At 42.4% G+C, this 27409-nt stretch overlaps 1 protein-coding gene across 1 annotated transcript in view; it reads right to left on the bottom strand.

The window, feature by feature from the left end:
- The window catches only part of ATP8A2 (ATPase phospholipid transporting 8A2), a 1954943-nt gene that overhangs the window by 1254730 nt on the left and 672804 nt on the right, over nt 1-27409 (bottom strand). Inside the window, exons 19-21 of the mRNA XM_069202231.1 lie at nt 27353-27402; nt 22064-22133; nt 10821-10905 (exon numbers count right to left, since the gene is read on the bottom strand). Coding sequence (XP_069058332.1) covers nt 10821-10905; nt 22064-22133; nt 27353-27402 — 205 coding nt within the window. The remainder of the gene's footprint in view (nt 1-10820; nt 10906-22063; nt 22134-27352; nt 27403-27409) is intronic.

Below are 27409 nucleotides of genomic sequence, written 5' to 3'. Positions count from 1 at the left end.
CTGCCCCGGGACCCAGCATTATTTTTAGGGAGGGGGGGGCGCATGGCCCCCCTTCCTCGGGCCGCAGCCCATTTCTATTTTAGCCCTAAGGACCAGTTTTATTTTGATTCAGAGGGGGCACACATGGCCTCAAGCCTATTTCTGCCCCAAGAACCATCCCCCACTGCCCGGCAACATTTTGAGGAGGAGGGAAGCATAGTGCCCCCCTCTCCTTAGGCCGATTGTCCCCCAGGGACCTCATCCCCTGGGACATAGCTTGTAAGGTGGCCCCGGGAATGGGCTCTCCAGGGCCTTTAGGGGTATGGGGAGAGGGGCCCCATGGCCCCACTTTCCCATTTTTCTAAATTGTGGTCCCAGATGTGGGCTACCTGGGGCTTCTTGAGGCTCAGGGAATGGGTGTGTGTGTGGCCCCCACCCCATAAAAATTAATGTTAGCTCCAGGGGTAAGCTCACCGGGGTCTCTTGAGGCACGAGGACCTGGCCTGCGTTGCCCCCCTCTCCTTACAAAGTATATTTGGCCCAATGAGATGGGTTACCCATGACTCTGACAGCTCAGAGAGGGGAAGGTCGCATGTCCTCCCTCCCCACAAATCATTTGTTTGGCCCGGGATGGGCTTCTAGGTGCCTCTAATGGCTCAGGGAGAGGGTGCGCATGCCTTCCTGCCCATAACAATTGTTGTTGGCCCTGGGGGTGGGCTCCCCAGGGCCTCTTGAAGCTTGGGTAGGTGGCCACACTGCATGATACCCATAATATATGCATAATATGAAATGCATAATAAATAAATGAGACTCGGCTGCGATCTTGGTTTTTTCCCAACATTTTTTGCCATTTTTTTCCTTTTTTTTTTAGCCTGAGGGGACCCTTCTGGGTCCCCCCGCGGGGTCTAATGGGTCATGGTATCCCTATCCTGCCCCCATATATATATATATATATATATATATATATATATATATATATTTTATTTTAGAACTTCTGGAGAGGGTTCAAGTCTCTGAGTCCTGTAGGGGCTGCCAGCAACATCTTTCTCATGTCGCTGGCAGTCAATTAGAGTTTTCGCTTATGCAGGATTCTGACTCCCGCTGGAGTATGATGGCCCAAGGGAAATAAAGCTCCCTGGGCCAATCGGAACAGGTGCTACCACGAAAGTATCAGAGAACCAAATGCCAAAAAATACAATTATTTTTGAACCTTCATTTCTCAAAATTGAACAGATTTACACAAACAGCACAATCCGTGGACCAAGATCTATCTTTCTGTTGAATTTGGTGTAATTCCGTTCAGCACTTTTTGCTGTAGTCCGTCTTAAAGAAGTCTATGGCTAATGCCTGGCGACTTAGTGTTTTTTTTAGCCCCTGCTTGACAGATCACCCTGAAACTTGCCAAGCACAAATTAGTCAAAAAGTATCACCTTTTTGGGAAATTTAATGGAGATTCGTCAGACGTCGGCAAAGTTATTAGCAACACAAAAAAAGCTTTTCCTATTCATTCATCTAGTAAGTTTCATTTACGCATAAAAAGACAAAAAAGATATTAGTGTCACTCCCAACTCCATTTTCTTCATCAACTTTTTCTATAAAAATATTCCTTATGCTGTTATTCATTCAATCAAAAAAAGCTAAGGCCTCCCACCTTTGGAATACCCTTCCTTTGGAGCTCCGTAATGAATCCTCCGAGCACCTCTTTAGGAAAAAGCTCAAAACTTTTTTATTCTGTAATTAGCATTGATCCCCCCTCCTATTTGTGCGTTGCTGCTTTTAGCACTGGGTTGCCTTCAGGTCGCCATGCGCTTTACAAATCTTATAAACTAAACTAAACTAATTAACAAGCCAACTCACATAAGTGAGTTAAATATATGTGTAGACAATGAAATAATGCGCTAATTAATCGTAAAACATCTTAATTGTTGAGGAGTTTTCCCTACCAAAAGCTGAGCCTTTGTGAAGATTTTTTCAAAGGTGCAATCAAAAATCAGTTTGTCTTCGTAAAGACATAAATGTAAATTATTTTGCATTTGGTGCTGGAAGATAGAGATGATAATGTTAACCTGGCAGTGATTTTCTATTGGTCCGAACCAATAATTGCATCAAATTATGAAACCTGTGTTGTTTTGAAAGAGTTAACCAAAGCTGTGATAGCAGCGAGTTTATTCTGTAAAAGGCATTCATGTAAGTTTCACAATCACAAACATTACCATGATTTGATCTGCTTGAAAAGGGATTTGAATACATTAATATTTACATCGATATCATCACTTTCGTAATAGTGGTAAAGGTCTCATTTTCATACCTTCTATCTGCATGCAGCTCGCAGGTGAAAAGAGTAAGAGATATAAAGGCAATGTGGGTAGACTGATAGAATTTTTAAAAGTTAAAAATTATTAGCTCCTGAAATCCAAGTTCTTCTGTTATGGACCCAAAAGAAGCTTTGCATTATTAGAATCAATGCCTTCCGTTGGAAAGATTTATTTATTTTTTTATTTAAGAAAAAAAAGATTATTAACAGAGCACTGTACATTACTGTCTCAGTTCATCCAAAGCTCTGTAAATGTGTTAAGTCTTTATTTTGCAGACTTCAAGGGGACACAAAGTTGGAGTCCAATTAGGAGGATCCCATTCTGATATTAATCTGTTGTACTCCCAATGCGCATAGATCACAAGCCGAAACAGTCCTCTTTTCAGAACGGTCCTGAAGTGCACATAGCTCAGCCCGGCTCTGCTTGATCTTGAGCACAGTGCATTTCACACTAAGGATTTTAGATTAAAAAATAACAATATTTTTCATATAAGCTGTGTTTCTTTGTCGTACATCGAGTCAGTCAAAATAGTAGGAATAATGGGGACATACCTAAAAATTATTTTTGAAAAACTAAACAATAGTTTGTACTTGGGATGAAGCCACTTATCTAGTATCGCCAGAGCTCTTCACCCCTACTTCAGATGTGTAAAGAAATGGCTCCCTGTTGCAGTTACCCCCCACTTTTTGCCTGGTATTGATGCTGACTTGACTGAGAAGTGTGCTGGGACCCTGCTAACCAGGCCCCAGCACCAGTGTTCTTTCACCTAAAATGTACCATTGTTTCCACAATTGGCACAACCCTGGCACCTAGGTAAGTCCCTTGTAACTGGTACCCCTGGTACCAAGGGCCCTGATGCCAGGGAAGGTCTCTAAGGGCTGCAGCATGTCTTATGCCACCCTAGGGACCCCTCACTCAACACAGACACACTGCTTGCCAGCTTGTGTGTGCTGGTGGGGAGAAAATGACTAAGTCGACATGGCACTCCCCTCAGGGTGCCATGCCAACCTCACACTGCCTGTGGCATAGGTAAGTCACCCCTCCATCAGGCCTTACAGCCCTAAGGCAGGGTGCAATATACCACAGGTGAGGGCATAGGTGCATGAGCACTATGCCCCTACAGTGTCTAAGCAAAACCTTAGACGTAAGTGCAGGGTAGCCATAAGAATATATGGTCTGGGAGTCTGTCAAAAACGAACTCCACAGCTCCATAATGGCTACACTGAACACTGGGAAGTTTAGTATCAAACTTCTCAGAATAATAAACCCACACTGATGCCAGTGTTGGATTTATTAAAAAAATGCACACAGAGGGCATCTTAGAGATGCCCCCTGTATTTTACCCAATTGTTCAGTGTAGGCTGACTGGTTCCAGCAGCCTGCCACAACCGAGACATGTTGCTGACCCCATGGGGAGAGTGCCTTTGTCACTCTGAGGCCAGTAACAAAGCCTGCACTGGGTGGAGATGCTAACACCTCCCCCAGGCAGGAGCTGTCACACCTGGCGGTGAGCCTCAAAGGCTCACCCCTTTGTGCCAGCACCGCAGGACACTCCAGCTAGTGGAGTTGCCCGCCCCCTCCGGCCACGGCCCCCACTTTTGGCGGCAAGGCCGGAGAAAATAATGAGAATAACAAGGAGGAGTCACTGGCCAGTCAGGACAGCCCCTAAGGTGTCCTGAGCTGAAGTGACTCTAACTTTTAGAAATCCTCCATCTTGCAGATGGAGGATGCCCCAATAGGATTGAGGCACAAAGAGGGTGTACCCACCCTCAGGGCTAGTAGCCATTGGCTACTAACCCCCCAGACCTAAACACACCCTTAAATTTAGTATTTAAGGGCTTCCCTGAACCTAAAACTTTAGATTCCTGAAACTACCTGAAGAAAAGGACTGCTGAGCTGAAAAACCCCTGCTGAAGAAGAAAAGAAGACACCAACTGCTTTGGCCCCAGTCCTACCGGCCTGTCTCCTGCCTTCCAAAGAAACCTGCTCCAGCGACGCTTTCCAAGGGACCAGCGACCTCTGAATCCTCTGAGGACTGCCCTGCTTCAAGAAAGACAAGAAACTCCCGAGGACAGTGGCACTGCTCCAAAAGAACTGCAACTTTGTTTCAAGGAGCAGATTTAAAGACCCCTGCAACTCCCCGCAAGAAGCGTGAGACTTGCAACACTGCACCCGGCGACCCTGACTCGACTGGTGGAGAACCAACACCTCAGGGAGGATCCTCCGGCGACTCCGAGTCCGTGAGTAACCAAAGTTGTCCCCCCTGAGCCCCCACAGCGACGCCTGCAGAGGGAGTCCCGAGGCTCCCCCTGACCGCGACTGCCTGAACTCCATTTCCCGACGGCTGGAAAAGACCCTGCACCCGCAGCCCCCAGCACCTAAAGGAACGGAACTCCTGTGCAGGAGTGACCCCCAGGAGGCCCTCTCCCTTGTCCAGGTGGTGGCTACCCCGAGGAGCCCCCCCCTTGCCTGCCTGCAACGCTGAAGAGATCCCTTGGTCTCATTGATTTACATTGAAAACCCGACGCTTGTTTGCACACTGCACCCGGCTGCCCCCGCGCTGCTGAGGGTGTACTTTTTGTGCTGACTTGTGTCCCCCCCAGTGCCCTACAAAACCCCCCTGGTCTGCCCTCCGAAGACGCGGGTACTTACCTGCTGGCAGACCGGAACCGGGGCACCCCCTTCTCTCCATTGAAGCCTATGTGTTTTGGGCACCTCTTTGACCTCTGCACCTGACCGGCCCTGAGCTGCTGGTGTGGTAACTTTGGAGTTGCTCTGAACCCCCAATGGTGGGCTACCGTGGACCAAGAACTAATACCTGTAAGTGACTTACTTACCTGTGAAACCTAACAATACTTTACCTCCCCCAGGAACTGTGAAAATTGCACTGTGTCCACTTTTAAAATAGCTTATTGTGTTTTATGTAAAAAGTATACATGCTAATGTAATGATTCAAAGTTTCTAAAGTACTTACCTGCAATACCTTTCAAATGAGATATTACATGTAGAATTTGAACCTGTGGTTCTTAAAATAAACTAAGAAAATATATTTTTCTATAACAAAACCTATTGGCTGGATTTGTCTCGGAGTGTGTGTTCCTCATTTATTGCCTGTGTGTATGTACAACAAATGCTTAACACTACTCCTTTGATAAGCCTACTGCTCGACCACACTACCACAAAATAGAGCATTAGTATTATCTCTTTTTGCCACTATCTTACCTCTAAGGGGAACCCTTGGACTCTGTGCATACTATTCCTTACTTTGAAATAGTGCATACAGAGCCAACTTCCTACAAGATGAAATTAGATCACTGAAATTAAAGTACTGAAAAAAGTATTTCGCATTATACACCAGTCCGAACTTTATCCACTCAGATGTCAACGGTTCACTGATGGCCTGATTTTCATAATTCATACGAGAAACATGAACTCTTCAAAGCCTGCTATTGTGTATTAAAGATTTTAGGTCTCGCCTACCAAACAGCTGTTTGGTTGCAAAATGTCTATTGTGAATTTACAGTGGGATTACAGCCCATCCACTGCCTGCAGTGGTTGGCAATACTGTCACTCATTTTCTTGCTTCTTATTTGATGGTTTACCCTTTTGTGTGTGTCCCTCCCCTGGAGCATAACTTCCTTATGATCCGTTCTATCAGATGATTTGTATCCTTATGCAACTCTCATTTAGGAAACTACTTTACTTTCCATTCAACACTCAAATGCATATGTTTTCTAGCTTTCTTCCTTGAATGCTGCTTCCACACCTCAAATAACCCTCCCACGTGTTATGTTGCTCCTCACCCCTTCCAGCTTGTCTGTAAAGCACAGCAATAGGGTTTTTGCTGGGGTATGACTGAAGAGCAGAGTGTAAGAGTTGGTATTGCTTTATATCTTGCATTTCACATATTGACGGAAGACACAAGCTTTGGCACACAAAGGTCATTATGGTGCTGGGTGAAGGGCATTCCGCTGCACTCACGCGGCTGGTGTCTGAGACAGAATGTCTACTTAGCACCACACACCTCCTGAAGGCCCATAAATCTGCTCTCTGGGCTCCTGCAGAGACTGAATCTTGTGAAAAGTAAATTAGGTTTTGGCAAGCATTTCCATACATTCTGGCACTTCATTATTCTTTTTTCATTCTGTTCAGTTTTCCTTAACTGAAAGGTATTTGAAAAACAAACCATGCCATTTATAAAGGTTAAAACAAGGAATTTAATGTATTGTTTTGCTTTGCTATAAGATATACGTTTGCTCTTCCTTCAATATTTTGAAATGTTTTAGGTCTTTGGCAAAGCCAATAGTGCAGCAGTCACATTGTAAAGGTGTTACCTATTGACTTTGCCAATGCTTGTTATGTTTCGATGCACTTTTTTAGTAGATAGAAAGGGAATGAAATCTTAATTAGGCCCTTGCTGCAATACTTTTGATGCACTACGTCTCTTTGTGTCTGCTAATGGCCTTGCGGTGCATTATTAGAGTGTAGTGGAAAAATACTGTCACATATGCTAATTGGGAAATTTAGGTTTAACAGAGATAACATTACAAAATCTGATTTAGGAACTCTCAATTGACTTGTTTTTTCAGTTTTGTAAAGTACGAACAAGGCCCAGGGGTGACTGATGCCTCACCGAGTACATTCTGTCCCAGCCGTTGTGTCTCTGAGTCGTGGTTAAAGAAAGCATGTAGGGGTAGGAAAACTACAAAAAAAATACCTAACGAATGGGCAAATACATGAGTTACAGAAAAAACCTACCCAGGACACTTGAATTAAGAAAAAAATATATAGCAGGGGATGGATTAGCGCTAACTCCAGAACACCAGGGACGGACTAGGCATTTGAAAGTCTTGTGTGTAAGATATATTCACACAGAACTTAATTTGTGCAGGAGCTTATAGGTGATGGGCACTGGCAGTCGCTTTTCAGGACCTGGACATATTTTTCATCATCTGACTTGGACCCTGAGCATGAAAAAAAAGAAAAGGAGAAAGAAGGAAACGAAACATAGAAACCATTTATAAAATAAGGAAGAAGCATTATGAAAATAAGTTACAAGAGTGAGCTAAAGAGACATTAACTGTATTGTGGGGGAGGAAAGGGCTTCAGCCAGAATCAAGACTAATCAGCCTTGGTATTTTATACCCTAGCATTCAGCAGCGCCAGTGGTGGGCTCCAAAGGAAAATATTTTGTGACTCTCCATTCATGTATTTGTTTATTACAAATTAAGCACCATAGTCACATCAGTATACCAAACACTGGGGATCAACCCCACTGTTGAGGTCAGGATGGAGCTGGCCAGCTAAATTAGGGTATGTCAAGGGGTGTGGAGAAGGTTTACCGGCGGATACCCGTTACAGTGATTGGAAAATACCAGTTTCAAGTACTCTTTTGAAGTATTTAAAAGGAGGAATAATGTGGATGGAGTTGTGCTGAACTGAACAGAATTGAATTCTAAACCGTGATTTAATATGCTACTGATGGGACGTTTATAATATTTTTGAATATATTTGTAATTGATTTTATATTATTTCTCAGAAATCTGAAAATAATAGAATTGATTGATTGAACCTGCATTCAGATACTTGATTGATTGCCAGACCACCTTCATGAATGTGAGCAAGATTTTCGAAAAACTGGAAAACAAGTGTCTGAAATATGAGCATTATTTATGTTTGGGGATAGGTCAGTTGTCTTCCTACCACTAACTGTGAAAATCCCTATAGCTCTGCGATTCTACGGAACATAGGAGAAGTAGATTTTTTTCACATTCACACTTCCAAAATCACATGGCAATAAAGTGCGAGAATATTTGTTTCAACGCTCCTTCGTGTTAATGCTGTTATGAGTGCAAGTTTCCTGGCATCATAGTACCAGGGATGGGGCAAAGGTGCAACAAATCCAATGTTGCTTTTGGAACACAATTGTATCCATATTGTAAAAGTGAGATGTTTGCAGATATCCTCGTAGTGAAACTAGCTTCTCACTTGAGGATTCTCCTACACCATGGGATAGATAGGAGACAGTGAAAACATAATGGTTTTCAACAACTTTGACAAGCAGCAGGTTCTGAACCTGAATACCGAAGCACCAACTTAATGAAAACTGAAAGTCCCAAAAACACCAACATGTCATGCTCACTGCATGCATCCAGCGAATGGGGACCAGAACTGGTCTACAAGTGACGAAAGGGGTGGGGGTGGGGGCCCTTTAAACTCTCTGTTGACAGGTACACTTCCTTCCCATCCCTATTGACCATGATGAACTCGGCCTCAAATACTATTTTTTTTATAACTTTGGCTTAGAATTTTGCCAATTTGGGATACTGCCATACACAGCTCATTTTCGGAATTCCCTCTCAGCTAGGTGCAGTGCTTGTACTCATTTGTTTGTGTATGATCCGATTCCCTTCGCGGGTGGGTTTATCTTTTACCTGACTATACTGGACTTCCCTTTAGCTGATCTGCTTACTACATTTTACCACAGCGGTTTCCAACCTGTGGTTCGCGGCCCACCAGTGGTCCATGACACATTCCCAGTTGGTCCGCAGGCCTAGTCCACTGGAAGGCACTTCTCCAGCTGGGGCCTCCGACACAAACACACATGTGTCTTTATATTTATTACTTTCTTTGTGCAGCAGTTTTAAAAGAACAGCAAAGTTCCTTGTACATCCAGCAGATTTTGGGAAAAGATTAACGCATCAAAATTACTCTGGTGATTTATGTACCTGCTGAAGAGAGATGGGAGTTTTGTCTAGTGGCAGTTTTAACTTATCTAAGGTATTGCAGAGGGTTAATGTGCCTGCTACAAAGAACTTGTATCATGCAAAGAACAGTATTTTATGTGCATATCACAGTGGGTTACTGCTTTTGTCACAGAGATTATTTTGTTACTGTGCAGTTTATAAATTACAATCGTAATTTAGCAGAGTGAACTATGAACTGCCATCAAAGAGCTGCATGGCACAAACTAGAAGTTATGTTTTTCCCAGTCTTTCACTTTCCTTGTGCTGCTAAAAAAGGTTTGCTTGCATAGAAGTACAATCTTATTATTTAAGTCAATGCTAACCACTGTGCTATGTTTTGAATTCTGAAGTTGTGCTTCTCCAGACCAAGCACTCTTAGAAAGTGCCAACCACTGTGGATGACATGTGAATCCTACACCTTGTAGCCCCCTGTAAAGGGCTCTGACCCATATACTGGTATCAGAGCTGCTATAAAACAAATGAATTGCATGTGTCAGAGAGGATATGGAGAAATGAGAGTCCCTTATGGTTTTACTTCTTTTCCCCACCACAAATTTATATGAAAATGTTCCTCAGATCTTAGGGACCTAAATAAAATATGAAACAGAAATTGCTTGGGAAATGTAGAGTCTAACCTGAGGATTCAGCTTTCCTGCATAAAACTAAACATTGCAAAGTTAGTCGCCGAGATGCAGCGCCAACCTTCCCATTGCATTTTTTGATTTTTGCATATCTTTTCAATATAAAATAACTATATCTTTAGTAACTTTAATGTTTGTTTGGTGTGTACTTGTTTGTGTATTTTTTGTGAATTACTGTTTTAATGTTTGAAATTTAAATCGTACAAACCGCTTGGGGGTCCCTGGCTTCCAGTAGTGATTCAGTGGGGGTCCTCAGGAGTCATACGTTTGTGAACCACTGTTTTAGTACATCAGGTGAGTGGGGTGCACTGCGTATGTTTGTGTTGATTGATACACCTTTGCTGCTACAAACCTTTCAGTGCTATGCCCTGCCTTCCCCATGTTTTGAGAACAGCCATACTTAGGGCATTATGCTTTAGGTTTGCACGTTTCAGCTTCCTTAGCTTTATTATTACTGTGCGGGTACAGCACCCCCCTATCCGTTACATGTGGCTATAGAACCAGTAACTGGAGTGTGCTGATCCATGTCTCGGTGCAGCTGGTAAAACTTGTTTAGTTCAGTGGTGGTGTTGCTAAGTTTAGGCTGAGTGTCCTAATGTGTTTAATGTTTTATTAGAATCTATCATCTCATCCTGTGCATGGTTTTAGGAGGATATTTGCAGACTGTGGTGTTAACAACGTCCTTCTTCTGCAAAGTATTTTCAATAGTTTCCTGTATCTAGTATAGTTATATTAGCTATACATATTATTGCTGAGATCTTACTTAAAATATGATTGGTTTTAGAAGATGTCCTTTACATTAATTGCTTCATGATTGTACAAATCGTTATGGCAAATACTTACCTCTTGCTCAGCACTTGCTTTGCCTGAGTTTTCAACTGCTGTTCATCATGAATGGCTCTTCTTTTGGCCGGCAGCACACAATGACACTACTCACAACTTGTTTTTAATAAAAAGATGCTTAATCCCAAACTATCCTACACATTATTAGTTGATCAGATGTGCTTTGCATGAAGTCACAGGTTGCAGTACATCTTTTTCATTTTAAGATATAAGGCAAAACTGAACAATTTATAATGGTTTTATTTTACTAAAAACACACATTTTGGCAAATACTTCAAGGTCAAGAATTGACGTACCTTCAGTGGCAAATTGTTCAAGATGGCTTAGGGTTGGAGCCATGTACTGAGAGTCTTTGGAGAGTCTCTCAAATATCACGTTATCCTGAAAACAGAAAATATGATTTAATGACAAAACACATCACTTAAAATGCAAAGTCACTTGATTAAAATCAATTCTTACTTCCTAGAATTAAGGTGATTACCATCAACACCCATGCCTGATTCTACTATACTTGTACAAGATCCCGAGGAGCAACTTTGATACAGCACTGTCTAAAACAAAAATGTCTTATTACAAAATGGCCATTATTTCACACTGTGATACTGCCACCAGTAAATATCAATGAGAGGGCAGTATGTGCCACGTGCGGTATTACTACGTCACTCCAATTTTCACTATTCAGACTTGGGGATAATGTTAATACCTCATGTTTTCATATATTACGAGCTGTGTAAAATTGGAGTGTGTATATCTGCCTACACATATTCTGTCATGTTTTAAGGGGGTGAAAATGGGGCTGGCAAATTTCCACAGGTTTATTAATTACCAAGAGGTTGCGATTCTGATTCAGGCATAAACCCCTTATTTCTTATTTATGCCAGACTGAGGATTTGTAGGGTATTGTAATAAGGCCCTAAGTTTTCTATGATTCAAAACATGCTTCACGAGGAGAATTCTCTCATTTAGCACAAAGGTAGGGCCTGTGATGTGCTCCTGGGAAAACTCCATTCCTTGGCTACTGAGTAGGAATTCTGGAAGGCAGGAGTTAAAAGAATGCTTCAAGACCCAGATCCCGGATAGGTTATCAGTTAGGGGCGGCAAGGTGGCACATGACATTGCCTCCTTTGATTAATGTCAAGGTGCAGCAGTAGCTTTGGGGACAGTGCACATGCTGGCAGGAGGCACTGCAGCAACAGAGGGAAACAAAACCCATGGAAAGTGTGGTTGCTGCTGAAGGAGGGCCGTGTAGCTGTCCCTCTTATTCACAGTCCCAGCATGGATGAAAGCAACGCAGGTCTGGGGCATGGACGATCCTGATGTGTCTGTTCTCTGAATGAGATTTGATATAGGGCAGAAAAAGGTGTATACAAACTTAACTTTCCAATTCTTAGTACTGCAAATTGTGAGTAATCTTCTTTTCCATAATCACAATTTATACGGAAATGCAGAACACTTTCTCCATCCTTAAAAGCAAATCCTGGACCTTAAATAAAATACGTTGCTAGTCTGATTGGCATGGAAAATTGATACCTAGCAAAGGTGTGAGAAGAGAATTCAAATTCTTTGTTGACTATTCCTCTACTTGAGGAAGAAATGTAAAGTGAAAGGACTTAGGGAAAGCACATCAATCCTCATGATGTCACAATGAAAGGAGTGAAAGGACTCTACATGCAAAAGGAGTATGACTACTCTGAAAGGTAAGATAGAAGTTCTAGCATTAGTTTGCCAAGAGTGAAGAATACATATGCAAATATGGATGAGAAAGTTGTCTCCTTGAAGACACTTCTTTACAGATTTGATGAGTTTTATGACATTCAGTACTGTACGACAGCCTATATAGTACAGATAAAGGCTAAGGTTAAGAGGCTTAAAAATAACTGGAATCCAGAAACCACACAAGTGGTAGACACACTGCAATGTCTACGTGGGACACAACATGAACTGAGATTGGTTAATGATACAGCAATGTCAACCACTGTGTCCTAATTGATATGCCATTCTTTTAGTGATTTATGCATAATATTTACAATGAGAAAGCTTAACATATTACTATTAAACCTATGAGAAATCCTTCATGGGACAAGATTAGAAGAGTGCCAGGCACCATTCTTCTCATCATTTGTGGTCTATTACCTAAATTACAAAACAGCAAGGCCCGTAGGGCAATTTAGACTGGGGTGGAGAATGCTTGTTATGCTGAAAGTAACCTTGGGATTTGAGTTAATGTTGTCCAATGCTGAACAGAATGAGACCCTTTAGTACTTACAGTATTTTGTACTATATGATAGAAGGGGGCTTGTAAGAATAGTTTGCTGAATGCTTTTATATTTTAGCTATTCCTTCATTATTTGTGTGAGAGTCTCCTGTGCCCCTGCTATTTCCTAACCAATGTAACTGTTTTCTTTTCATCCTTTTTCTCGCACTCCAGTCCTCTTTTGCAGACAGAGCTAAGCTTCATTGAGCCATTTCCCATTCTTTCACCTGTGCCACATGGAGGCACCATTTCGATGAGTGTAGGCTCCTGTGTTTCTCAGGTCTGTGATGTGCATTGTGTCCCACCCTATTGTGGGACGGCTGCAGAGAGGATGCCCCACTGATATGCCAAAGGCAAGCCCATCTAAGCCATTCACACCCAGGCCCAGGATGTTGTCTAAATTATAGTCTATCTGCATCAGAAGGTACATAGAGATTTTATACTAACTTCCCTTAGTAGCATTGAGCCAGTTTGCCTAAAGTCATTACCTAACTGTATCAACTTTTTAAAACCTAACTTCACAGCCCATTCTGTACCCTCGGCTCACATTGCTCTGGAAACCTCTTATTCGCTCGCATATGCTGCCAGCAGGAAAACTGTGTTCTTCTTAATGTCCACTACATGGTAAAATACGCCGTTCAAGAGACAGGCCATCTTGTGAATTTTGCCCTAGACATTGTATTCCTTACGGAAACTTAGCTTAAGGTGGATCCTGCCCCAGACCTTGCGCAGGCCATCCCTCCTGGTTACCATTCTAAATTGTCAAACCAAGCAACTCATCCTCAAGGAGGCCTTTTGGACATTTATAAACAAGATTTTTCATTTTACCTGTGGTCTATCAACACACTTTCTGACACTGAATATCTGTTGATTACCATCAGTTTGAATTCCCAGCACTCTATTGAAAGCTTACTTATGTACAGGCTCCCTGTGATGAATTTCACCTTTCTGTATAGGACTTTATACCCCAGGCTTACCTGGAGACCAAACAACCTCATTCTGCTCAGGAATTTCAATCTAGATTTTGCTAGTGTATTGGACAATGCTACCACTGAGATGCCAAATATCTGTTCAGTCGTTGGCCCATTAAGTACAAAGACCTACTCACTCGGCCAGCCATACACTGGACCACATCTATGCCAGTTGTAATTTAGTTGATATACTTTCACTAGTAGAACTAACTTGGATCGACCACAAAGTAATCATCAAGTAACGGAAGTGTGGAAAAAATCAAGGCTAATATTCTTTCCAAAGGTTCATATAATCCGTGGTCCAAACTGCACATTTGCAAATTAACTACTCTTTTGGAAGGCACATGCCCGGCTTCCATGAAGATGACCTTTATGTAGATCCTTTCAATAACTAAGTTACAAATGCGCTTGATGTCACCGTTCCTCTGAAGGGTTTTGTCTCCTACTGTGTCACACCATCCGTCCGATGATACACTGCTGACTTAACACTAGAAGAAATGAAATGGAAAAACACTAAAACAGTCCGGCCAGCTTACCTACAATGCTGCTGATAGGCTCATTGATAAACAAGAACTTAAGACTGACAAAACCCTTTTATGCAATTCATGGACAAAATAGTATCACAATCCAAGGACTGGCCCTTGACTGGATCACCTCTTTCCTCTCCAACCGCTCCCAAAGAGTCTACCTCCCTCCATTCCGCTCAGAACCCACCGAGATCATCTGCGGCGTCCCACAAGGCTCCTCGCTCAGCCCGACTCTCTTCAATGTCTACATGAGACCCCTCGCCGACATCGTACGCAAACACAACATCATCATCACCTCCTACGCCGACGACACTCAGCTGATACTTTCCCTCACCAAGGACCCCACTGGCGCCAAGACCAACCTGCAAGATGGAATGAAAGACGTCGCAGAATGGATGAAACTCAGCCGTCTGAAACTGAACTCAGAAAAAAAACGGAAGTCCTCATCCTCGGAAACACCCCGTCTGCCTGGGACGACTCTTGGTGGCCCACGGCCCTAGGCACTGCACCAACCCCCTCAGACCACGCACGCAACCTCGGATTCATCCTGGACCCGCTTCTCACCATGACCAAACAAGTCAACGCCGTATCATCTTCCTGCTTCCTCACTCTCCGCATGCTCCGTAAGATCTTCCGCTGGATCCCCGCCGACACCAGAAAAACTGTGACCCACGCCCTCGTCATAAGCCGCCTGGACTACGGAAACACCCTATACGCAGGAACCACCGCTAAACTCCAGAAACGTCTGCAGCGAATACAAAACGCCTCCGCCCGCCTCGTCCTCGACATACCCCGCAACAGCCACATCTCCGCCCACCTGAGACACCTGCACTGGCTACCCGTCAACAAAAGGATCACCTTCCGGCTCCTCACCCATGCACACAAAGCCCTCCACAACAAGGGACCCGAATACCTCAACCGTCGCCTCAGTTTCTACACGCCCACCAGTCAACTTCGCTCCGCCAACCTCGCACTCGCCGCCGTCCCTCGCATCCGCCGCACCACAGCAGGTGGGAAATCCTTCTCCTACCTGGCAGCCAAGACATGGAACTCCCTCCCTGCCAACCTCAGGACCACCCAGGACCACCCTGCATTCCGGAGGCAGCTCAAAACCTGGCTCTTCGAGCAGCAGTAACCCCCTCCCCCTAGCGCCTTGAGACCCTCATGGGTGAGTAGCGCGCTTTATAAATGTTTTTTTATTTGAAATGCATTCTTGCTTCTAGAAACCCTACTAAAGAGATCTTTGCCATCTATAATTCTTTAGCTCATCCTGAGGTTATTATCCCCTACATCATTCCCACCCAAACATTCTGCTCCTACCTCACTGGCTGTTTTCATGACAATTGCTGACTTCCTTTTCCCCAGTGACTTACCAGGTACTCTTTGTTAGACAACCTCCTGCTCCCCTCCCCTGAATGTCACTCCGCCATCATGAACAGAGTTTACACTGGAGAAACATAAAATTATTCTTTCCCAACGTACCTCTGTTCGGGTTCCCCTCTGTATTCCTGCCTGCAAGAATTTTAAAAGCCATTGCTCCCACAGTGGCAGCACTCATGATGTCCCTTTGTAATAACTCATTGTCTTCTGGTAAGGTTCCTGCTTCCTGCAAAACAACACGTGCCATTACTCTTTTTAAGAAACCCTCCTAAGACCCATTGACTCTTGGTAGCTATCACCCTATTTCCCTTCTCTCATGTTGCATAAAATTATGGAGAGCTTTGTTAACACACAACTTTCGTGTTATATAGAGAGTGCTTTATTCAATACCTATTGATCTGGTTTTCACGCTGCTCTCAGTACTGAAACCGTGTTAACGGCTGCCAGCAATGATGTCCTCATGATCCTGGATTTGGGAGGCTCTTCTGCCCTCATTCTTCTTGACCTCTGAGTGGCTTTTGATACAGTTTCACACAACATCCTTCTGGAAAGACCTATTGCTGCTGGTCTTCAGGAGAATGTATTTGGATGGTTTAAATCATTTTGGAGCTCAAGAGTGCAAGCAGTTTGGGTGCCACCAATCGGGCCACCTTTAAAAAGGTGAGCTGTAGGGTCCCACAGGTCCTCTTTAAGCCCTTCACATTTAATCAGTATGTGGTGCCTTTGGCCAACCTTATAGCTTATTTTGTTTTTTAACTTTAGTCCTAGGTAAATGATACCTAATGATACTGTGCTTGAATAGTGGGCTGGACCCCATCCAAATTCACTGTAAATAGTGCCTGGAAGCTGATGTTGGCTGGATGAACACCAACTCATTGAAACTTAACACTGATAAGACTGAGCACCTGGTCTTTGAAAACCCTTCCTGTAACTGGTTGCTTCAGCCCTTAGAAGCTTGTCTTACCCCCACTTCCAAGGCCTGAAATCTAGAAGTAATCTTTGAGTTTTTGTTTTAGTACAAATATGCGTTTTGCATGCTAAATGTCCTCTGGAAAATTAGCCCATTTGTACACAGTTCCTCTATGAAAAGCCTGCCAAGCCCTCATTACTAGCAGAATCAATTACTGCAACTCTTTGATGGACTTTCTTCCATGTTTTCATAGATTGCTGCTCATTCAGAATGCAGTAGCCAGGCTTATTCTAGGCCCCCCTAGATTAGTCAGTATCTCTTTCCATTTTACTAATCCCTAAGGGCTCCCGGACTGGAAGCATTGCATTTTCAAGGCATTTTATTTCTACCATAAAGTCCTTCATCGCTCTGTGCCTAACAGCTATAGGACTTCTCTGTTCGCCTGTTGCTCTTCCAACAGATGGCTGCAGCCCATCCCAGTTTCTTATTATATCCAAGCTTTGCAGAACGTGATCAGGTGGTTGTGGCTTTTCTGTGATCATAGCACAGGCCTGGAACAGCCTCTTTCTAGCTATTCATCCTGAACCCAATATTTTGACCTTTCACAAACTACTGGAAACTCACCTATTTCAGCTATAGGCTTTTTGGTTGAGTCCCTCTCTCTCCTTCCTTCAACGCCATGACGCCCTTGGGTTTTTGTGTGTTTATAAAATCAAAACCAAAATAGGCAAATGATTTACAAAGAATTATGGCTCAGGCATATTTTTTTGCACTTAATCACATTAGTGGATGCAAAATAAAAAATGAATCAACGATTGGTGCACAAGTCCGGGAGACGAGCCAACATATACTACGTTACAGGACAAAGTTCACAAACCAAAAAAAACACAATTCACCACTCAAAATCTGATCCGTGTAAGAAAATTATCACATCAGAAGAAGCTTTTAAGAAGAATTTTGAATAAAGAAAATATGTTTTAAGAACAATCCTGATTAATTTTGGAATTATGTGTTCACTTATTCATGAACATTTTGCTAGTTTAGCAAGAATTATGGATATGATGTGATGTCTTACACGGATAAGATTTTGAGAACTGAGTCATATGTGTTTTTTCAATTCAAATCAGGTTGTTTAAGGAGATGCTCTTCTTTTTTGGCAAGAGCCATAATTGGACAATAAAGTAGAGCTCTATAGTATATCTTGAGCGAAGAGTCAGAACTAAACCTCCGTGGGCTCAGTTTGCCACCCACTAAATCAAAGTTTGTATTTCATCTGAAGTGGTACATGTACAACAAAGACGATTGTCGCGCGGCACAAGCCAAACATTTAGCTCGGGCCGCGGCACGAAGACGCGGCACGTCCCCAGCCTGCTGTGTCTGTACGAGGCCCCAAATTGGGCATGGGGCCTCGTTCTTAGCGCGACGAGCTTTCATGCAGGTCTGACCTCCCCCACTCACCTGTTCTTCTTCTCCTCTTCTTTTTCTGTCTTTTCATTGTGCGTTCCTTTATGATTTTTCCTTTTCCCATATTACCCCTCTCTTCCCAGCATGCCTTCGTTCCCTACGGCTCCTAGTCCATTATGTTCTATGTGTTTTTCCCTATCTAAGATGGTGTCCTTGTACTTCCTGTTAGTCGCGTCCTGTTTTTTGGTATTTAAGGGCTGTGATTCTTTCTCTCCTTGCGCTGCAACACTTTCTGTTTGGATGGTGTCTTCGCTCCTGCTTTCTCATATTCGATACTGGCTCACGTCCATTCCAATGTTTTTTCCTGTATTTTGCTCTTGTATTTACCTATTCATTTTGCTCCTGTTTCAGGAACCTTTCCTTTTTGGAGGTTTTTTTCCCTTTTCAGGGTTTTTTTCCCTCTGGCACTACTTCTGAAGGACACTGCCTGCTCTTGGCGTTTCCATTGCCTGCAGCACCGTGGCTACCAGAAAGATTCGCCCTTACCTGGGCCAAGGCCGAACATTCAGGAACAAGATCCTCGCCACTCGTTCTGCAGACTCCAGGTTAAAGCAGCGTGTAAGTCGTGACAACGATGCCTTCAAGGCTTTCTTGAAGGTGATAAAGGATACTTCCTAAAAGTCTGCAATTCAAAATGGTGCATTATTTTGGTGGTGCTTGTTACAGACTTAATGGTAAGTGTGAATCAGTAAGATATGTTACATCAAGCTATTGATATTCTACAATCTAGAAAATCAATAACATGGATTATGTTGGTTGCATTGTACAGTATGTAGTCCAAAGGCACCTTTAAGCAGTGAAATGTTATTAAACTCCATGGATTTCACTAACACTGCTTACTTTTACCTCAATATTATCTTTCAGCAGCCCTGCTGTGGCATTAAGGGACAGTGAATTTGTTTCTCAACTTAGGCCTTGCCTCTCAGTGGAGCGAGAAGAGTGGGAATTACCCCACAAAATAATGAACAGAAAACTGAGCAGCCTCCATTCCTGCATGAGTTCACTTAGGGCCAGATGTAGCAAAGGTTTTTACCCATTCTGTGTCTATGGGAAAAAGTGTTCGTACATATGGCCCTTAATCCCTAATCTTGTACTTATGTTCCTGTCTCCCTCCTCCTAACATTTTCAACGTTGATAAAAGTGTGACTGGCTGGTGAACAGAGTGCAAATTAACAAAATACTTTCCTCCCCTCTTAAACTAACTTAAATAAATTATTGTGTTGACTTACCTTACATCAATGACAATGCTACAAATACTATTTTACTGTAATTAAATAAATATTTTCATGGATTTCATCGCATTTGTAGGCCACAGGCCACTCACTGATTTTTTAATACTGAGTTGTCAGCATTGTAATTGTGGTTCTAATGCTATTTTTACTATGTATGGCTTAAACCTAGTAGTATCAGAGCTTTTACCACATCACCTGTGTGCGAGCTAGGTTAGCTGGCAAGCACATTGACCAGTTAATAGTGTGTGAGTGAGGTTGTTTAGAACACAGTGTGTGATCGTCAAGCCTCAATGGCCCTATGCCTGTGGATCTGTGATGTGTTGTATGGGTGTTGGGGATGCTCAGGATTGGTCTACCTAGGACTCGTAATTCTTCTGCAGCAGTTCAAGGGCCCCTTTCTCAGACTCATCGGCAGGAACAGAATGCGATGAAGATCCTCTTTTCAGGGCTCAAGTTTGTAGTCTTTGTCCTCTGGAGGGGAATGCAACACTCCAGCTAATCACTCAGGGAGTGTGTGCATTTTGCGTAAAATGAGCACCAAGTATTACACACAGTCTTCCCTACCCATGGTGTGGAAATTCTTGAAAAGTCCATAACTGACCTTCCCTTTAGAGATAGACCCTGATGAGGTCAGCAGATGGTGCAACTCCACAGCCCAATGTGGAACAGGCAGACTTTGCTTTCTATGTCTATGCAGCTCAATCTTGTAGGCTGAAAGGGTCTGTGTCCATTAGGTGGAGCCAGAAGTGTAAATGACTCACTTTCCAGCACTATAGCCGGCCCCCAGATTTGTCAGCTTCCTGCCATGAGCTGTGAACTCTGGAGAGGCAGTATTCAATGTAGAACAGCAGCCTGAACACCACTGGTCTAACCAAAGCAAGGATCATCCATGAAATGTAGATGAGGCAGTCACTTGCAAGCAAATTAGTACCCGCAAGGAGTCACCCTTACACCTTAGATACCACACCACAGACCACAATACAGAAAATCTCCAAGCTCTAGAATGGGCCCAGGGAAGAGTTATGTACCTGGCATCAAATGCTGTTGCTGTGTTTGAGGAACTGGGAACCTAAACACCTACAAGCAGCCAGACGTGGAGAGTGGATTACAAAGAATACATTACACATTATGTTTAACTGGATGGAGAGACAGCTGAGTGGCCATTCAATTCTTCTCAGGACTCAGATAGACCCCAACATACTTTGGCTCTGCAGTAGGATAACGGAGGAGACCGATAACTCCAAGGAACATGTGATTCCAGGTAATGCAAATAGGAATGGAGGCTTGTGGATACCTGTAAGAAGACTGACTTCCATTTCTCAGCAAATGAATTAGATGAAGAACCCAAACTGCCCCTACATTTGGCTTTGCCTGTGAAATGGGCAAACCTGTGTCCAAGGTGTGGCAATGTTGAAAGATCACCTCTAAGGCATAGTGTACTGTGCTGAGACAAAATACCTTTCTTTAAAATAAGCTCATATGGAGTACAGGTGTTTCTGGGTTACACTGTTTTTTCAGTATACCTCTGTTAGAACACAAATACACTAAAACTAACCTTCAAGGTCAAACTGAAACTCATACAGAGGGTAAGACTTTACCTTTGCGAACCATGTTACATAAGGGAACCTGCAGTATTTTATAGACACTAAATGACCACCAAAGAATTGTAAATCCAGCACGAATACCTACAACTGTGGTGCATGCATTAAGAAGAGGGCTCACTAATCTTCACAAATCTTTGGTATTTATGAACAAATTAAACAATTGATGTAATTTGAACACAAGAAAAAAGCTACTTTAGTTTACTCGTTTGTATGTGAGGTTATGTTTAGTTATCCTGTTCTCATAAGTTCCCATTGTGTATTGCATACAATTCAGCCTTTAAAGGTTTCATTCACTACTTATGTAGTGTAAGTATTTCTTGTGTTTTCACTTATGATGGCAGTTCATTTTTGATCATTTGAATAAAGCAAGATTAGATATGACTGACATGACTCTCCAAGACAGACAGAAGTGAAGGTCCTTCATTGCTATCCTACCTGCCAGTCGCCATAACTGGCAGCAAGTACTTAAGACATGACTATAGTGATTTGGAATTGGAAATAGTAAGCATTTCCCAATAATTTGCAGTAAAGGCTAAGGTTTTCCAAGCCAGTCTTGCGTCTTTCCTGGACAGTGCGCTATTTACTGTTTTAGTTGCAGTGACAATGTTGAGGACATTACGCCTTGCCCTACACCTCTTCATCCAGACCTAATCAAGTATAAATGTGATTCATTACATTACAAGCCTCACAAGAATATGGAGTTAAAGCATCCAAGAAGGTCTTGGCAGTGGACTCTGCAATGATTAACACTTGCTCATTCTCCACGCCAGTTTCTATGGAAGGGTTTTTTCGAGGAGCGATGGGTTGCTGTATTCTGGAAGGTGTGTCTAAGAGTGCTCGGAGAGGTGCTGTTGGGACATGATGATTTTAGGTCATTGACGCACCCAAAGAACCGTGGTGAAGGGAACCAATGCTGATTGGCAAGCACTATGGAAGGTTTTTTTCTTGTGCTTAGTACCCTCTTAGGTATGGGCAACATTTCATCATTTTAAAGGAGTTGGGCTGAGACATAGAACTAGGCAGTTATTCACAACTCCTACAAACAAGTCAATAGGCTTGTCCTCATAAAAGAAACATCACAAAGTATTGCTATTTGTGTGTCAGCTGCACAAGACAAGAAATAAGACACAAAATGGTCACAAATCTTTTTTGTCATAATGTATGAATACATAAGCTTTTAAAAAACATAACACTTACGGCCCCTTTGCAATACAGCCGCAGATTTCCTGCTGGAGTTCGAACAATTACAGACATCCTCTTTCTGTTACTGTAAGAAACACAGGTATATTGTAAACCATAATATACATTTTAACTCCATAAATACTCTTATAAATAGTGGCAGATCCCAAGTATGAAAATTTAGTTTTTTTCTCTTCCTTTCATTCCCATTTGTCGTTCTCATTAGTAGCAATTAGTCTATATGATATAAATCCTGAGAATGAATAAAACAATTATATCTCAAAGCCTTTACTGTTTTGTACCTTCCCTTCCTCCACCAATCATGCTGGAGTTTGTTTAAATTGCCCCTGGGTCCAACATCCTTTACTCATGCTACATATCATGCCATCACCTTGCCTGGCTACCTGTAATCTTCTTCACCTTACCTTCAATTCAGACACAAACTTGCTTCCCAGTGACACCACAACCGTGTGGATCAGCAATCTATCCACACTTGATTTAATAAACACAAGCCTTGTGCTGAGCTCTTTACAGCCCTGGTTTACCTTAACTGATATCAGAGTCAGTCTACTACAGAGTACAGGCGGTTTTGTGGGCTCACTCTGAGTCGAGTTTATATCTGAGATTAGGTGCAAATGATGTTTGTGGCCAGTCTGGATTTCAAGTCGGTCAGGGATTTTCCTCCTCCCCTGGTGGTAGGAGGAATATGCACATGGAAAATAGGTCAGAAAGGGCGAAAGCTGTGGGTAACTGAAGGTTCAGGTTTATTTCCCATTCCAATCAGTAAAGTTCAGGACCAGAAGGTACGACTTTCTGGAGAAATACCATGACTATGTGACAACGGCATACCGCCTGGTTGGTTGTACCTCTTGACCAATCCGACCAACTAAAATCCCTGTTGTGAGACATGTCTGTCTTGATTTCAGCATCCTATGCAGCTTATCAAACTATAAACACAGTGCTAGTGTTTCTAAGCTGCATCACATCATGGTTTCTAGGACAGAAGTCTTTGAGCACTTTTTATTTTATCTATTTAATGAAAGATATGTCTGGAAATGTTTTTGGATTGCTTACTATCATACCAAAGGAAGCCAGTACATTATTGATCCGGTGTTTGGATGCTACCCATGCCACCTCCAATGTAGGGTCTAACAGGGATCATCAATTTACCCCAAATCATTTCCATCATACCTTCATCCTTCACTTACTTTGATTCACTAATTTGTGAGTACATTCTGCTCATACACTGATGATCGCTAAATGAAGATGATGCATCTGGGAAAGGCCAAAGTATTATCAGCTCACCTTCTTCTTGTTTGTCTTTAGCCACTGACACCTGGATTCAGTCCAACCAGCTTAATTTGAATTCTGAATAGCTGAGGAGGATTGTTTTTTACACCAGGATGAGGGATTCCAGAATGTGGATACCCATCTGAATGAGTCCATATAATTGGAGTGGTGGCAAATCCTTGTTTTTTCCACCGCGGGTTCTTTTCAGCATCATGTGGACACTTAATTGGAAACTTTTCACTTGGGAGGAGTGCTGATAAAACTTTATCTTGGCCCATTATCTATAATTTGTAAAAGAATGCAACACTACAACACAAAATGCACAACATGTGTACATTTATGATTAGGAAGGAGAAAATATATGGATCTAGCTCTGTACTAGATCTTGGTGGATGGTTCGGCTTGAAAGCAGAAAAGGTGAAATCCACCAACATTCTTCTCAACCCCATCTGAAAGGGGATGATTAGAATCCCACATAGAAGGTCCTTGCTGCAGACCCTTTGCAGAATTTATTGTGGGCCATCCATTCTAGACCACTGAGAGGCATTTGAGCTCAAGCCTACAAACAATTGGATTGGGAATCTTATGTCAAACCTTCCAAGAAGCAACAAGGGGTCTCCCTGTACGTCCAGTACATGAGAAAGGCATAGGCTGAACTTTACATTGAACAGCACATGCCCTAATTTAGATATTGCTGGTAAAGAGTGCAGCAATATCCAGTAACGGACATACACTCACAACATGTCATTAAGAAGAATTATCATTACATCTCAAAAGTTGTAACTCGGAGCTCAGCTGCTAATACTGAAGTAATTTGCACAAGGAGTTACAGTAATTAATGTTATTGTTTAAAAATAACATTCTACCTACTGGATCAGATTTTCTGCATCCTCAACCCCGAAAACGCTTCTATCAAAAAGGTTATATCTTCTGAAAATTGAGCTCTTTTACTCTATTATTAATAGTACACTGGAACCGTAGGCAAACTAGACAGAAAGCTTCAGCTTCAAGTGCCTAAATCGACTTATGCTTCCTGATGGCATAACAAATATACAAAGATTGACAGAAATACATTTCTTTGGGAAAAATGGGCACACAAAGGCATAAACGAACTTAAAGACTGGGCTCCAAGGACAACCCAACATCCTTTGTATTAATATAGCATTCCTACAATCTTTTTTCATGTTTTAACATTTCTAGAAACTAAGATTGTGCAAAGGAATCTAGGGTCAATCCATAGACCAGATTTTCCAATATTGCAAAATAGGCTTACAAGCTCAGGCTATGCGGCTTCAGGCACATACTCACTACTCTCACCCGCAACACCAGACCTTACTCATAAAACCATTTCTACATGAAACAATAAGCATATTACTTCAGGTCTCGCTGTTGCCAGTAAACCAAGGGTTAATATATGGTCCTCTACTTTCAAATGCAAGATCACAACTGTAATCATAAAATGCAGATGCTAGATACTACGTAACTTTTCGTGGACCTCAAGTAAACTCAATAAACCAGGTCTAACAGACTCACAACTTTGTTGTATTTGTAAGATACCCTTAGGAGACCTAACACACATGTTATTTAATTGCATGTATGTACACCCTCTTTGGAACCAAAGACAAAACCTGACTGGGAATATCTTCAACATGTAGTTAAGCATCAAAGTTACAACAGCCTCGCTGACCAATTTTAGCTCAAATAGACCTTCCTTATTTACCCTCAAACAAACTCCTAATTATTGCTCTCATGCTTGCCTTGGGTTAATAAATAATTCTCTCTGAATGGAAAATGGCTGCTAATATTTCCTTCCATACAGTGTAGGCTTTGCTTTGCTCTGCACTATTAGTAGTGCAGACAATGCATGTTTCAAAAATCTCACGATCTCTGTTCTTAAGGGGAACTCTGGAACTTCCTGGATACATACCTACAAAAACACAAATCACCATAACACCTTAAAACCCAACAACCTGAAACAAATGCTCCTATTGCAGACTGTAGTTGACATCTCGCCCGTCACCATCATGAGTCTACACAACTTGTTTGGTGCAGATCCCTTCTTCTTGTCTCCATCTCATCTCCCCTATCTCTTTTTACCTCCTGTAATGCTGTTGCTTTTTTCTTCTCCTTTCCTTGGTGGCCACACAATTGTATTTTAGTTTGCTACTTGGAAACAATGATGTGTCTAATTCATGAATCATTATAATTCGTGGATCCATCTATAGCTATATGTTCTGTACCTTGTATCTAGATAATTTATGTCTGACCACAAGGGACGTGTTATGTCTATCCCCTGTATCAGTGCATATCTGTTCTATTGTCAACTATACTTTAAGCCTAATATACATTTTTGAAAATAAATATAGCAGAGCAGTAAAAACAACTGATGACATTATTATAATAATTGCGTCTCCCAAAAAAGTGATGACCAGTGAGACCCACCTGCAAACACTAGATAAAATTAAGCAATGTTCAAAGGGAGATCTTTAAATTAGGGAAGTCTATCCAATATAGCACACTTGGCTTGAGACAAACTCTCTGAAATATCACTTAACAATGAAAACCTACTGGTTTCTCTGCATTTTTGATACTATGTGTCCCTAAATGGTAGTAAGTCACACCCTTATTGATTAGCTCTGTGACCTGTAATTGCAGGCGGTGATGTAATCATTGCCTTTAAATTCATTTAAAGGAGCCATCCATGGTAGAGCAAACAAAACAATGCTCTTCCCACAGCCCTCCAGCTTTAACAATCATCAGCAATAGGCATCCTACAATCTTGTCTTGTTTGATGTTAGCTACGGTTTTGAGATACTTTGCTTGGTGTCAATGGGAGCAATCACACTTGTTAGGTACACAAAGAGTGAATTCAACCCAAGGTTCCTCTGTGTCATTTAGTTGAATAAAATATTTGGCAGAGACGAGCAACACATATTTTAAGTGTTTGAAAAATTAACACATTAGGTTGGAACTTTAAGAGTAAGCGACTGGAATAATAAAAAAGATCAGGGATGCACACATTATATTATTTTTTTAGAAAAGGAAAGTTTTGGGGCTCTTAGGGTTTTTATACATGAATTGATAATTATGATTTCCGTAACAATATCACCGGTTGGCTCCTTTAATGTTCTGTAACCGTCTTACATAGGTCCTTTGCCTCGAATAAGAGTCTAACTGTACCATCATCTCTCCGCTACTGAATTATTGAGCTTTATAAACAGAGACCTCGAATTTTCCTCAGCATGTGGTGCTTGCGACATCTAGTGGTTGCTAAGTGCTATGCGACATCCAAAACGCTAAGTAAAATGATTGCCTCTCTTTTCATGAACATCACTTCCTACATTATTCTCGTGACCCCAATTCCCTGGGAGATAGTGTCGCCGCGCATTTAAGCGCTAAGCCTGTGTAAAGCTTTTTCCGGATGTTGAGCTTTTTCCTGCAGCACTGTTACTCTTGTAGAGTGACTACAGTGATCGGAGTCGTCGGTAGGCATCTGTGCAAGCTCAGGTTGTGGTCGGTGGTCAGAATGGCTCATAAGTGAGAGCTATGATGTAAAGGGTGTGGGGAGGTTCGCACAGTGCCTGACAGTTCAGAGCACTCGCACATCCATTCCTTGGCCTCTGCAGACCACTATGAAAATAACAGTCATGTGTGCCAATTGTAATTGTGATTTTATGCAAAAGTGTATGAGGAGGTCCACAGCAGTCCAAATAATGACAGGGCGAAAGTAGAAGAAAACACCTGAAGATGCATGGGTGTGTTGGTGAACTGAAGAAGATGTAACAAGGAACATGCAGAAGGAGAGAGCGAAAAGAGGTTGCTGAAGAGGAGGGAGATGAGGTGCCATACGTGCAGATGAAGATTTTCAGAAAGATGTGGGGGGAAAGGGCATACGTGTCTAACAGCAAGACTGCAGATTAAAGCAATGTGAAGGGGAGAATGGGAGTGAACAAGACGCTCCGAAGACCATTCCGGGTCCTATGTGTGCATTTCATTAGCAAGTCCAATAGGCCTTACCTGGAGAATTCCAGCACGTTCAGAAGTTCAAAGCTCTCTTCCTTCCCCAGCTGAAAA

This window comes from Pleurodeles waltl, chromosome 8 (assembly GCF_031143425.1).
Source record: "Pleurodeles waltl isolate 20211129_DDA chromosome 8, aPleWal1.hap1.20221129, whole genome shotgun sequence".
NCBI lineage: Eukaryota > Metazoa > Chordata > Amphibia > Caudata > Salamandridae > Pleurodeles > Pleurodeles waltl.
Note: the sequence above shows the minus strand (reverse complement) of the source record. Positions and strands in the feature narration are given on the sequence as shown.